The 15,015-nt window shown below is 42.3% G+C and overlaps 1 protein-coding gene across 1 annotated transcript in view; it reads right to left on the minus strand.

Annotated features, from left to right (window-relative positions):
* ntng2b (netrin g2b) overlaps nt 1-15,015 on the minus strand; it is a 75,269-nt gene that overhangs the window by 26,556 nt on the left and 33,698 nt on the right. The window contains 2 exon segments of the mRNA XM_049604549.1: nt 1,791-1,820; nt 4,401-4,573. Coding sequence (XP_049460506.1) covers nt 1,791-1,820; nt 4,401-4,573 — 203 coding nt within the window.

A 15,015-nucleotide genomic window follows, 5' to 3' on the forward strand; every position in this document is an offset into this window, starting at 1 on the left:
ATTATTATTATGCATGTATTCACCTATAACATGGATATTAAAGTTTTCTGATCAAGGTGTAACAATTTCATAATTTGCAAAACAATATCCTCTTAAAAAACCAATAGTCATATTTCATTTCAAGGCAACAACAATTTAGATAGATTATTTCAGATCAACTATAAATAAAAAGTTTGACATTTTGGGAAATAAACTTATTCTTTTGGCAGAGAGGTAGCTGCCACCAGAGAGGATTGGTACCACTTTCATATCTGTCCGTCAAATAGGAAGTTTCCATTTTTTCGTGCTAAACAGCTGCTTGCTGTAGCTTCATAGCTGACGGACAGACAGGAGAGTGGTATCTATCTTCTCATCTGACTCTCATCAGAGAAGCGAACAAGTGTATTTCCCGCCAAGTCAAACTGTTCCTTGAACAAGTGTGAGAATCCTGAAGGAAGTCGAATAATGGAAAAATGACACCTTACTCTAGAAATTTAATAAAACCAATTGAATTCTATTGAAATGTCTGCAACGGCAGATATTTCCACTGGTTTGAAGAAAATAAAACTTTCAGGACTGCAGTGTGTGCAGTATGGATAATGCATATCTACCAAGTAACTAGTAACTACAGCTGTCAAATACTTCTAGCTACGGCTAATGTACTTTTCCGCACCTTCCCGAGGGGCTCCATGGGGCTCATGGGTAAAAGCCGGGGGCCGCTCAGCTTGCGAGATGGTTATGGTGTTCTCTGCTTTGCCCTTGGGTCCACCCTCACCGTTGGGTTCCCCCTGTGTATCACCTTCAGCTTCACCTTCAGTTTTACCCTCAGCTTCACCCTCTGTCTCATCTTCAGCTCCTGGAGCAGTAAACATCTTAGATGAAGTTGACGTTGTGGCTAGTCAGCAGCACAGGTAAAAAATGGTAATTAACATAGGGGAACTGAATCTGTGGCAACCTGAAACTGAACCACTAAACTCATTATCCGCCCATTAGCAAGCATCATTCTTCTCTTTGATAAATCATTCCCATTATTTTGTATCTAATCGTGAGAGGAGCCCTTTTAAAAGCAGACTTCTGCAGTGCAGTCCAATTGCTCAGTCTATCCATGCATCAGCCTTTTACTGTCCGGCCATGTGGAGAACAGCCCAGTGCTGTCAGGGTTGATGTTGCCACTTTGCCGATCGTTTCTGTCTAACAGCTCGGAGGCTGAGAGCCTCTCCACAGAGAGAATCCCTAATCAAATTCCCTTTTATTCCTGCCTCCCCGAGCTCCTCACCCGGAATCACACTGCATTACAACACACTAACATATGCCCACATCCTTCTCTACCATTTCTCTCTCTGTCTGTCTTTTCTCTCTCAGCTCCCTTTGCTGCTCCAATCCACCGCCCATTCGCACCCAGCCCTCTCTCTCTCATCCCCCCTTTCTTCAATCCATCCACAACACTGTCTTTAGTCGAAATAAGAAAAGCAGAACTGTGGAAGAATTCCTCCTGTGCAGGTTAGTGTGATGTGCTGTGATGAAAGGACATGGCGACAGAGAGGCCTATTAATAATGAAGCACACAGGGCCCAAGCTGCAGCACTGAGAGAGGAGACGCAGGAAAAAGAGAAATGAGTGACTAGAGAGCCAGCTGAACATCACAGGGGAGAGGCACAGTTTAGGAGACATGCAGGAAGCGAGGTATGGGGTTAAAACTTACATTTTAAAAACAATGCAACAAAAAGGTGGAGAGACGATACAGGAAGAGAGAGAGGAAAAGAGAGAGAGTGGAATACCAACTCCTCTGCTTTGCTTTGCATTATTACTTACTAGAACCGGAGGGGGAACCAGCAATTGTACCTGAAAGAGAATAAGAAAAGGGAGAGGAGATGAGAGCTTGTTTATTTATGCATTCAATTTGCCTAAAGACTTGACTCTGCCTCATTCATCAGACTCAGGTGGCAGAGAGAGCTTGAGAGCTGTTCTGCAAAATAAGGGTTTGTTGTAGACCACCTCTCAATGTCTTGGAGTCATTACTGGGTCTGCGCCGTCTCCCTCCGTCCCCCCTTATTTAACCTGTTACACTTCCCCCAAATCCTCAAATGCAGAGGGCCTCATCATATATGTATGTTTTAAGAGAGCGCTACCACTCCGCTACGCTCGAATCAAAACTTTTTGCCTCTCTTGCATGTTTTCCGAGATTGTATTTATAGTTAGCTTAGCTTGGCATGCATAATGCAACTGCATAGACCAAACTGTTTCGTGAGCCATTCTGTGTTGCATTTCAGCCGAGCAAGTTGCAAACATTTTAATTTTTAAATTCCACTAATGGGATTCAGGAGTTTAAAAGGGTGGTGATGGGCTCTGAAGGTGTGTGTCAGTGCCATTAGAACTGGGTTGGAAACAAGAGTATGATGTAAAAAAAAAAAAACAAACACAAATGACAATAGTCATTCTCTGCAGTGAGTGCAGGTACAGGTGTATGTGAGTGTGTCTCTGCTTGTGTTTCTCTCTCTGCTCATATGAGTGTGTGAATGCTTGTTTGAAAGGAGAAAAGTAGGGAGGGGCTGCCCTAGATTATTATTTTATCATAGCTAGCTACTGTAGCTGGCTACACTCTCCAAGAGGATTTCCCCCCACGCACTCCCACGTTGTTCCACAGCTCTGATCTGCTCTCTGCACTGAGGTGACTACAACTCAGAGAGCTCAGCCTCTCCATTGTCTTCTCTCCACTTCTCCTTTCTTTTCAACTTGTTCCCTTGATCCTGCTTTTCATTCAGGACCTCAGAGTGATGACAAAACCTATATATCCATCAATAGAGATTGCTGGAGAATTTTAAATAACTGCATGTATATTCGTTTTGAAAGACTGAAATGAATTGTAGTGATGCTGCGGGGGAATCTGGGATAATTGTAGTAGTAAAAATGAGAGTAGGATAAGAAAAGAGAATAAACACTTCAAGTTAAATATTAACAATTAAAGAACAACATTTTTGCTGTTGGATTAAAATGTTCCCTTTGGTGTAGAGGAATCTTTGCTAATATATTGTGACCATCACAGTTTTTCTGTAGTCAAAGGCACATTTCACCTGACTTTGCAGTTCCCATCAGCGATACAAAGCGCTTCAGCATCTTTCAGCTTTACTGTTTTGGTTCATTTTCACTGCTTTCATTGGCCTTATTTCATCTTCAGTGAAAAAAACATAGTTGCTTTCTTATTGTGAGTTAGATGAGAAGACTGATGATCATGTATGTGAGGTAAATTAGCTACAGCGAGCAGGTGGTTATCTTAGCTTAGCATAGACTGACAGAGTGTATGAGTGTAAAGATGACAATTTGCCGTTTTATGCAGGGCTTTGTGGTTGACTATTTCATGGATCTAAGCGTCTTATTTATTTATTATTTTATATCTATCTTCTTATCTAGTTCTTGTTAAGAAAGCAGAGTATTAGGCCTCGTTTACACCTGGTATTAACATGCATGATGGGTGATTGGAACACAAGTGGATAGCTCTAATACAGGTGTAAATGCACCCAAATGCACTGCTCAGACCATACTCGGAGGTGGTCTGAGCCGCATGCAGTATGACAACATTCCCTTAACAGTGTGTATGCTAATGTGTCCTGGACCACACTGAAGGACCAGCTACTCATCTGATGTCCTTGCCCTACTGGACAAGCAAACCTTCTGTTGCTGCCGTTACACAGGTTAGATGCAGCGCTGAGAGACCGTCTCAGCAACCTCTTTCCTTGTGGTGAATGGTTAGTTCAAGTCTGCCCGGTTAGCAAGAGCTAACAGAGCAGCAGCAGCGGCTGTTAAACTGTACCAGTAAACTCACATTGACACCAAAACAGCTTGACTCTGTCTTTTAACCAGTTAATAACCGTTAACATTAGCTGTGTGTGTGTGTGTGTGTGTGCGTGCGTGTGCGTGTGTGTGGACTCTCACTAACTATCCCCAGCTTGGAGCTCACACTGCCACAGGAGTAGTCTCCTAATGGTGGTGAACGAAATGATGTATGTGTGTATACATGTGATGCATACAGAGCAGCGAAGTGAGATCTGATCACATGTGGAAAAGCATTTTTGGTGTGAGCAGACCATTTGTGATTAGATCACCCGAGACATGAATACCAGTGTGAATACCAGGTGTAAACAGGCTTCTAAAAGCAGAATAAATCTTCCTAATTCTGCAGCAGTGTTTAGGTTCCTTACAGGTCACAATCCCTTTCTGTAGTATTGTATTGCTGCATATTTACTGTGAGTGTGGCAACTGAAATCAATTACTGGTAATAGTCGTATCCATACATAATACAGTAAAGCAAGCTGCCAGACAGCTAGAGCACATGTAAAGACTCAGCAGTATTGTATCTAACTGAGTGCCAGATTGATGAGTTGGATCAGCTGAATTGGAACAGATAAACATGTTTAATGTACGTACAGGAGTTGGGGGTTCCATTGGGTGTTGGCAGGTAGGAACCAGCCTTCCAGGATTTGGCTTTGAAGCCCTTCCTGCAGCGCTGGCAGTCCTGGCCGGTGGTGTTGTGTTCACACTGGCACTGGAGGTTCCCATCCTGCAGCAGGCACTGGGAGGCATGGAGGTTACACTTACACCTTTAAAACAAAGGAGAACATACAGATGACAAAGGTGAGATGACATGACATGAGACAGAAAGTGAAAGTTGTAATGACACACTGGCTGTAAGTGTTAATTATGTCAGATATTATAGGACTTTTACACCAAGGGAAAAAAAAAGTGCAAGTACTGAGTGTTAGAGATGTGCAGCAGAGACGGAACACAAATCTATTATGGGTGAATTGCATTACAGTAATTAATGTAAAACAGGATTAAACAAGATTAAGATTGTAGGATTAAGGTACGCAAGGTTTTACGTAATTTGTTGTTTACTGAGTGAACACTGGAAATCACACTGTACACCTGACAAACAGTAAAAAGTAAGAGAAACTCATGATCAAAAGTAACTTTCTGTGTGTGTGCATGCATTTATACTTTGTGTAGACTCGCTTAGCCAGACCTATCTCCACAGCGCTGTGTCAGCGCTAGAGAAAGGTCTGGAATCACAGAGTATCTTTCTGCTATAGGGGGAAAAACGCTTTAGGTTGTTTTTGTTTCTTTAAACCAATCAGTTGCCTTGGGGCAATTCTGAGCCCAGGATGCAGCAACGTGGCTCTTGCTAAATAGTTTCTAAAGAGAACTTCTTTGGTGAAACATTTGCACGTGGGAGGTCAAAATGGCCCCACAGAAGTTAAACAGTCGCATGTCACTTTATGATTTTATGATTCAACATTTACTGATAAAAAAGACAAATGTAACTTGATAATCTGTGCACTCAAGGTGAAGCTTGACTATATTTTAGCTCTGAAGGGGCTTATTGGATCTGCAGAAGATTTGCTGGCTGTATGTGGCTCTAGCAAAACATTATTATGACAGTTCACAGAAGCTTGTGTGAAGTGATGCGCATCGGTACATTAGTGAAGTCACTTTCACTGGTGCATGCCACTGCCAGAGTTAAAAGATGTGGCAAATCAACTCTGGCCGAGTCACAAAATGGATCATGCAACATCAGGCATGAGAGTCCTGAGAGACGGAGTCCGGGCTTTTCCAAAGCACATTCACGAGTTTATTTATTTGTTGTGGATCTTTACAACAATTCACCCAAAGGACAAAGCAGGCATGCCTTTTTGCATGATCCAAATCTTTGTCAAAACCTGCCATTTTCAGTGTGTAACTTGTTAGCTCGGAGGTTTGTGGTGTTGTTTCCCATGGCAAAGGGGATTTAGAAACAGTAACATGCAGATAGTGTAAGGAAGGGACTATGCCGGTTGAAATCAGCGGCCCAATGGCAGGCTTACATCGACAGTCTACATCTGCTGAGTCAGACTATACTGTTTGTGGTGGTATGAGTGTGCATACTGTACACATATGCAGTCAGAAAATGTTTCAGAAAGCATAAACGAGAGTTAAAACAGACTCAGAAATCTCAATATGCAATGCCATCAAGATTAATGGGCTAAAACAGTACATTTATATAAAGACAAATATCACAGTTACTATGTTAAGTGTTAATGTTTTGGTCTCAAATTCAGTTTTCTCTCAGAAGCCACTGGCAGAGCTACAACATCCATTTCTATGTTGATGTTTGCTTGTGCAGTTTGTACAGTTGCCAGTTTACCTGATTCAGTTTCATTTGATTTCATCAGAAGCTTTATTCCTGTATCTTCACACTAGTAGTAGTAGCAGTAAAAAAACTAAAACTAGTAGTTTTGCGGTATTTTTTCCATTTATTTCACTATTTTAAAGAGAAATTTCAATTTCATACAGAACATAAATGTCATGTAAGTATTGCTTGTTGCATTTTTCTTTGTAAATAATTCTGGAGCACAGGTAAACAAACAGCAATATGTAAAGTGGAAAAATATTATACACTTTTGAAAAGTTGAATGCATTATTGTGGGTTCAAGTTGGTAATCTGTTTTCCCTCTGTCTATCCAAGACTGCCATTTAGGAGCAAATTGTTGTTTACAATTACTGCCTGTGAAATTCAAGTATCTCGAATGTATTTGTGTGCATGCATGCATAAACAAAGTGTGCATACGCGTGTGCACAGTGCAACCTCGGCAGAGGGCAGGGCCCAGGTGGGCTGATCCAGAGGTCGAAGTTCTGCTGGGAAGGAAATGAGGATCTTAAGGACATTCGGCAGCTACGACTTTAAATTACAGCCTTTTCCAGATGAACGACTGGACTCCAATCCAGTTTGTTCCACTGGAGTGAACAGCTATCCGTCTGCATCAAATATTCAAAGAATGGCCCCTGTATTCTGGTGAGATGACTACTTCAATCTTCCTTCCTCACACTAATCTGCGCTTTCTCATCAGTTTTTCTTTTTCCTTTTTTTTTTTTTTTTTTTTTTGTGGTTCATGCTGTCGGCCCACCAACCTCAATCCTAGTTTCACGACAGTACTTTACATGCAGAATAACGATGACTGAAACTTAGAGACGCACAGTAAGCTTCACGGAAAAAGAAATGGAGACAGTCGATCATGGTGAGTTGTGTCTCGCATCACATTGTTGCTCGCAGTCCTATAAATTACCCACGTTTCTCTCTGATCACCTGGACGAGCTGACAGGACATGCCAGGGAGAATCCATCCTACGACAAGGCCTTGTTTCCTGCACGCTTTCTGAAGGACACGAGCTGTCCACTTAGCAAAGCGGGAAATTGAACATCTCTTTTTCATGGAGGAAATAGAGGGAGAGCGAGTGTGTGTGAAATGAGACAGGTGTGTGTGCATGCGGGCGCGCGTGTGTGTGTTCCTGCTTTGTGTGATTGTGATGCATTTGTCTGAGAGCGGCGATGACAGACAACTGATCAGAGAAGCAGAGGCGCAGTGACTAATGCCTGGATTGAGTGACTGACAGCGCCGAACATATCACCGCTTCTCATCTCCTGCGTTGTCGGTGATAAATCTCATCTGTCTCATCTTAAAAGTGGAAGCGCCACTGAGTGCAGGAACTAGAAGTTGTAACTTAAAATCAATACTGAAGAACAGAGTGATTTTCGAGGTATGCTCTGTGCAGTTGGTGTCTCTCAGGCCTAATGGCTGCAGCGTATTAGAGGAAATGGCTTCACTCTTGTCAATTATCTGGACAGTTGACATATAGTTGAGGTTAAAGCCTGCATGAGCAGATGAGTCTGGATCCATGAATGTCCCCTGACGAAACTGCGTCACTGCGTCATAATATTAACTAAATATTAACTAATTTAATTGTTAAAGGAAAAAATTGCTTGCAGGTTGAAACTTTCACGACTTTGACACTCCATCCCCTTGACCTGCTTTTCTGACTCCTGCCACATAGCACAGCCCAGGAAGACCAGGAGTACTTCTTGCGTTGCACTCCTTCCGCATGACTGATGTGACACTCCGACTTTTTCAAGTGCTGTGTCTCTTTAGCTCTCTCTCTTTCGGATGACAGCTTGCACTGGGATTTCTCTCGATCCCCCTTCTTCGGTCCCTCCACACAGAAATAATACATGGGCACAATCATATGTTAATGTGCAAGATGTCTGCCTTCACTGCAAAGTCATCAAAGTGGGAGTAGCAGCTCTGAGCTGAAGGAAGTTAAGACAGGACAGCTGGATCCATCACAACCCTGTCTATTTACTTAGAGAGAGAGAGAGAGAGAGAGAGAGAGAGGAGAGATGAAATTAGAGAAGGTGAGTGGAGGAAAAGACAAAGAAGGGCAAGAGAAAGCTGGGTGAGAAAGAGTCTAGGAGCAGAAGGAAATAAGTGATTCAAATGTATTCCAGTCTACATTAGAAACCACACACACAAGGTGGTGTTTTAATTAGCTGGTGTAATTATGGGTCAATACCTCTGTTTATCAGTCTGTTGGAGACTGTTCTCTGAAGAAAAATGAGAGTATCACTGGTTTCAGCAAATGGGCAGAAATGGCTTATATTTACATTTAAGCAACAAAGCCTCTAGCAGCCACGCACACTACAACTCATCTGCTGGTAGCAAAGGAGGAAGTTGGGTGATGTTATTATAGAGCCACAAAGTCTGCAGAGGAAGGAAGTTGGGGTGGATGGATGGGCCAGCAAAATATAAGACTTTACTGCTGGAGACTGCAGTTTGTTTTATTGTTCCTACTGAAAGCCTTTTAACCATGACCGCAGTCATTCCCTAACCTTCACCATCCCAAACCATGACTTTTCCCCAACACCTCCACCCCCACCACCACCATAGCAATGTAACAGCTGCTATTTTACTTTTGAAATAGTGATGTCATCCAGTGATAGTGTTGTTAGATAAGAAATTGTGTTGTTCTGGAGGAATTGGACCAACAGTGTATTTTGTCGTTTAATTTAGGGGAAATCCTGGGCTGTTGGCTATGTTGCCTTCAAATTAGAATCCTGAGGATTTCAGTCCTGGTTGTTCTGGTGACACCTGTGATTGCTGGTGGTAATAGCTAGCTAGGACATTTCCATAATATGTTCAGTCAGTGGCCCTACACATCAAACGATGACGCTCTAGCTATACCTCCAGCGTCACTTTTTGATGCTCAGGGACTTTGTGTCAAGTTACATACATTGTCTTCTCAAAATAAACTTTCATGTTCACAGGAAATGTACAGTTTCGATGTGTTAAATGAATACAGTCTTGTTGAAAAATAAACTTTCACGTGGGTATTTAACTTTCTTAGGCAACAAAAGGACATGGTTAGGTTTAGAAAAAGATCATGGTTTGGGTTAAAATAAGTACATCTCACTAACTAAATATAACATCATGTATGTCACGTGACATACGTCACATCTGTGGCATGACATGCATCGCTACATTGCCGAAATAACTCACTGTTCAATTTTAGTTTCCCACAGGACACAAACAGTGGTCTCCTGGGTGAAAGTCTGCTGTTTGTTTAACCCGTCCCTCACAACTCCCACCCACCCTACTTTGACTTTCTCACTCTATATACTAGAGCAGTTGCCCAGAGCCTCAGATAATGATGAGGCCCGCTGCGTGGCATACAGACACAGAGGGTGCCTCTGTATTTTGGTAACCGATGACAAGGGCCACCGACCAAGCATCAGATTTGACGTGTTGGGAATTAGGACGGGTTGGCCCAGATCTTAGTTCAAAAATGCTGATGTGTATCAACCACTGGGGACAGTAAACATACATTGAGTGGCTCCGTTTACAATGCAGCCAAACAGTAACACACAGACTGAGAGAATTCACTGCATCACGCTGCTTTACTAAAGATGACTGCAGAAGGCACTCAGTAGTGTCGTCCCACACTGAATGTTGTCTTCCCCCATTATGTGAAATACAGGCGTATACTTGCTTTTGTCTTCTGTATCACTTCCAATGCGTGCATTCACTGTCTCCTGTGGATTCATTTGTGGGTAGACAGTTTAAATCCCATGCGGGAAAGGCGGACTTTGTCACGGATAATGAAATGTAGTATATTTAGAGGCAGAATACAAAAAATAAAAAAATTAAAAAAAAGAAGAAGAAGCTGGCTAGAAATAAACGTATTTGCAAAGTCGCAAAATGCTGAAAGAAGTCAAGGAGTATAAAGTAGAAAAGACTGTTGAATATTAATGAACCAGTAAGTAACTACTTTCTGACCAATTCCTCAGTAGATCATCCCTGATCAACTCTGAATCAGCTTCTAAATGCCATAACATACATATTAGTCACTTTTTTGTGCCCCCCTCAAGTAAAGTGGTCCAACCTACGGATGAAAGCATTACTCATTGAATACTGTAGCTTGGCATCTCTGTTTCTTAAAAATTACAAATAAATATTTCTAATGTGCACAGCATGTGTTTCAACAGAAATATAATGCTGGATTATGATTTGTAGGAACAGAATTATTAACTGTTTAATGAATATAACTCTAAAGTTGCAAAATGTTGTGAACATAACTGCAGAATACTCATCATATGTAATTATTTTTCCTACAATATGTTTCTTTATTGATTGTTTAGGCAACTCAATGCACTTTACATTAGATAAAATGTGTGGTTGCAGTAAACTTTATAAAAAAGTTCAACAGTGATACAGACAGGATATGAGAGTGTTTTCTGTATTTAACCAAAGCTACCTTTCCTCACCAGAGTGTTTTTGTAACCTAAACCTAACCTTGTGCAGAATGTGGATCCTGGCGTTAAAGGCCTGGACTATGTACCCAGACCATCTCCCTGTGATGTCTGTGTGGTACAAGAAGTCACACTTTGAGGACAGATGTTTCCAGTGAACATAATCCAGCCAGCATTTACGTTTCCTCCTAAACATACAAGGCAACACTATTTAGTAAGATATAAACAAAATTCTTTTGCGACGTGATTGGTACACGTGTAATGCATTATCTACATATCTGCATGCTCACACTAACCAATAATGATCCAGTAAGAGACAGATCCACTCGTTGTCAGCCTATGTGTGTCATGTGTTTCTGTGTCCATTCACAGTGCAGTCTGTCGCTGCGAAGTCATGTCGGCCCTGTGTATTTAATGATGCGACGACTGCCTGTTTTAGACGGCAGAGACGCAGCAATTAGGGGAATAAATAATAAGAAAGATAAACAAACATCAAGGGGGAGTCATGTGGTGGCAGAGCCTGAGAAAGCAGCTGGAAGCAGCAGTTAATGGGGCTTTATCTGTCTCTTTACTGAAGTCGACGCCTATTCCTCTATTTCCCTCCGGGGACACAGCTATCACTCCTGCTCTCTTATTTTCGGTTTTGCTCTCTCCTCCCACTGTATTCTTTACTTTTGCTCCCAAATTCCATCCACTGTGACCGTTCCAGTGCTCCAGTCTTTTCTTTTGCTCTCCCTCTTTGATCTACCATATTATCCCACATCTTTTTTGTTTGTTCATTCTTTATTTTTTCTTTTTCCTCTCCTGTCTGTCTGACTATGTAGCCCTTACCCCTTTAGCTTTTGCTACTGCCGGTTGCACCAGTGCTCACTGACGAGAGCGTTGGGTAAATTGGGTTGTGGACATGTGTTTGAGAGGAGTGGGCGGAGGAGAAAATAGGGGGGTATAGACAGTGCGGAGGGCTGAGCAGTCGGTACAGCAGGGAGTAGGGCAGTTGTGTCAAAGCCCTGACAGTCTGCCTCCCTCCCCGACTACAGTGGTGAGACTCGGAGGAGGAGCAGGAGGAGGGTCCGCATTGACGTGCTCTAACCTGTGATGACAGACTGCATCGATGCGGCTCTGACCCAGCAGGAGATCTCCCTCCTCTTCTACTCTGTGTTCGATCAGCCGTCACTGAGAAGGCCCACTCGCTATTCACAACAGCTCTCTCCCCTGATACCACAAAATACACAACCGGCTACACAACCTGTTGGAGTAAATAGTAGAGTGAGAGCCTAATGGGCAATGAGTGTCAGTGCTTTTGTCAGAGAGAGACTTAACACCCAAACCAGGGCTGACTGATGACACGGAGGTCTTTGTACAAATGCAGGGGATGAATAAAATAGCAGGAAAATGGGCCAGAAGTGACAAAATAATACAATCAAACACAATAACACTACAGTTAGCCCAACTCTTGTCAAAAGTACAATATCTGATTTTCAATAAACAGAGAACTTGATTCAACTCGTGTTCTAAGTTTTGAGGGTTGTACTTTGTATGGATACTTTTTTCCTCAATTTCACTCTTATGTCCTTTTGTATCTGAAGATTAAAGTCCCTCTCCAATAAAAAATGTGTTTGTTACTTTGCTTGGATGTTCGACCTTCACTGTGCAGAATGATGCAGAGTTTGACACCAGAAGACTGTTAATACGCATTGATCTGATGAAGGGGAAAACCTTCTTTATGCTCACCTGAAATCTGAGTTTAAGACGTGTTTTTACAAGCACGACACCTTTTTGTGACACCTCATCTTGAAAGCCAGTCATGGTCCAGTATGCAACAGGGCCATAGTCAACCAAAGAAAAACATGATTTTTAAAAAATATTCTTTCTAATGGGAATGTCATGTATTTACGCTATGCTACAAACAGCAGCAGCATGACAAGGCGCTGAGCGTGTATTCACTTAGCGTTTCACGTCATTATATTGATTCTTGTGTTGTTTCTGGTTGCAAAATGTTGAAAAATGTTTAACTTTCATTAAAGTGCTGTGCTCGTCACTACTACTACTCTACTCAGCTGTCCAGTCACAGTAGAGGAAAGATGGGACAAATACCACAAAGACCAATTGCCACATGTCATACGTAGAAATACAGCAATTAACAGTGCTGTCCACATAGACCGGTGAGCCAAGTACTCTACCTTGTGACAATATTTGACCTCCACAAATATTTCATATCAAAGCAACTAGGGCTGTCCCGAATACCTGTTTAGGAGCTTTGAAATTTCAGTGAAAATTTCCAGGGAATATTCGAAGCTTTGACAGGATGCAATGGGATCTGGAGGTGGGGGTAATAGTAATTAATCAGATTTATAAAATGCTGATCAACCACCAGCACCTGAGCCGACTTTAGTATGACTAAGCACTGCTCTGTGTGTGTGTGTGTGTGTGTGTGTGTGTGTGTGTGTGTGTTAGAGAGGGAGTGATAGAGAGAGGAAGGTGGAAGGTGGACTATTGCGATCAGTGTTTCTATAAATTATCAATAACTGTGGGTCGGGCCTTGTCACTAGATGCAAAGCAAGTGCTTTTCTAGCGCTTGCAGCTGCGGATAACCATCTGCAGTTCATCTCACCTGTTTTTTACCTCATCAGACTGCCAATTTAATGCTTGAAGCAGGGGCAATGACTGTGCTCAGAACACTTGTCTCATTTGTGTCTGACACCTCCCACCTCCTTTAAATTTTTTACCACCAGCCAAGTGGTGACAGAACAAAACAAAAACTGAAGCATTCAGATACTGGTCTAGACGTTTATTACCATGGCAAAGAAGCTTTGAAGCATTTGGATCAGCCCTAATGGCAACCGGATGCAACCAAAGCATCTAAGCTGAAAAAAATGCTGCTGGGCGTTTTCAAAAATGGAGCACCTGGTGTTTTCAGGAGGGAAAAAAAACATTGTGGTGGACACAAAGGAACACGAGCAGTTGTCCAACCAGGGACAATTTGGTTGGACAAGAGCATGTCGGCCAACTAATTGACCAACCAAATGAAATATGTCAACCTTACGTCATACTTTGTCCCCCCTAAGTATGACAAACTTTAAGCGTCCACTGCACATACACTTAGAATGGACTTTCACGTTAAGTAGGAGACATGTTGTGTCCAGACTTAAAACTTTCAATGGAGGAGAAAGATTAGATGTCATTTTAAAAAGGCAAATAAACTTTTTTGTGAAAGAACATATAAGAGATAACATGTCTGGAGGCGATATCTAAGCATGTCCACAAATTCAAATCTGATTGCTGGAGGGCAGCCCCGCAGAAAAGCCGAGCCCTCGGACACAGTGTATGCCGAGCGCGGTGGGAAGCGATCAAGCGAGGAGTGGGTGTTGCATAAAGCTGGGCTCATTGATCAGCAGCACGCCTTATTGGCTTCTGCTGAAGTCTTTATCACCACGTCCCCTCCCACTTCCTTCCTCGCCTTGCCTCGTAAATTCAGAGCAGCTAATTGGACATGACTGCGTTTATGTTCCAGCTTCATAAATTTCTTTCTCTGAAGGGAGAGGATCGATTTTCCTCGAGTGCAGCCTTCTGTAGCAGGGGAGCAGCATAAGTCTCTTCAAACCTTCCCTCTCCGCTCCACCTTTTTACTCCGCTCTCAACCATCCCTCCTTTCTCTCACGTGTGCTCTCTTCTCTCTCCCTCTAGACTAAACAGGTAATCTATAACTGACCTCCCCTGCAATCATGTGGTGAGAAGGGATTACACCATTCCGCTTTTCATAACCACAACAGTTCTTTCATACGTTTCTATCAAGCCATCTCACTCTCATTCATCAATAGCAGAACTGATGCCACTTTTAAACAAATCATTCCAACCGAGATCATTATCTGTCATTATCTAATGAAAGCTGTTGAGAGCAAAAGACCACAAATGTTTTAGATAGATTTTCTGCCTTTCATGTTGTTTCACTCTCCCTCCATCTCTTTAGTTTCTCAGTTTTCTATCTTTTTTTTATGCAAAAGAGAGAAAACACTTCCCACTGGAGCATCTAAGGCAGCCAAAGGGACTGTGTGTTTGAGGTCTCCACAACACACACATGCCTGCAATCATTATATACTGTATGTTCAGTGTTGAGAGGTCACTGGATGTTTTTGGCCTGTGGGGAAAAAAAAGAAGAGTGAAATTGTCCAGCAAAAAGACATCTTAAATTATTCAAAGCGCAGGAATGACCTTGATTGTCTTTGCAATCCACACCCTGTGTGTGTTTGTAGTGTGTGTGTGTGCCTACTATGCAGTGTAGGGGGATGTGTGACCTCCCTGGTGTGTATGTGGGAGGATTCATTATATTAGCACAGTTTGCTCTGAGTTAAAAAGTGTGTCTTTTAGTTAGTGATGCACTAGATAGAGGGACACAGAGAGAGAAGGAGAGGGAGATATTGTGTGTGACTAA

This window comes from Epinephelus fuscoguttatus, linkage group LG18 (genome assembly GCF_011397635.1).
Source record: "Epinephelus fuscoguttatus linkage group LG18, E.fuscoguttatus.final_Chr_v1".
In the NCBI taxonomy this organism is placed as follows: domain Eukaryota; kingdom Metazoa; phylum Chordata; class Actinopteri; order Perciformes; family Serranidae; genus Epinephelus; species Epinephelus fuscoguttatus.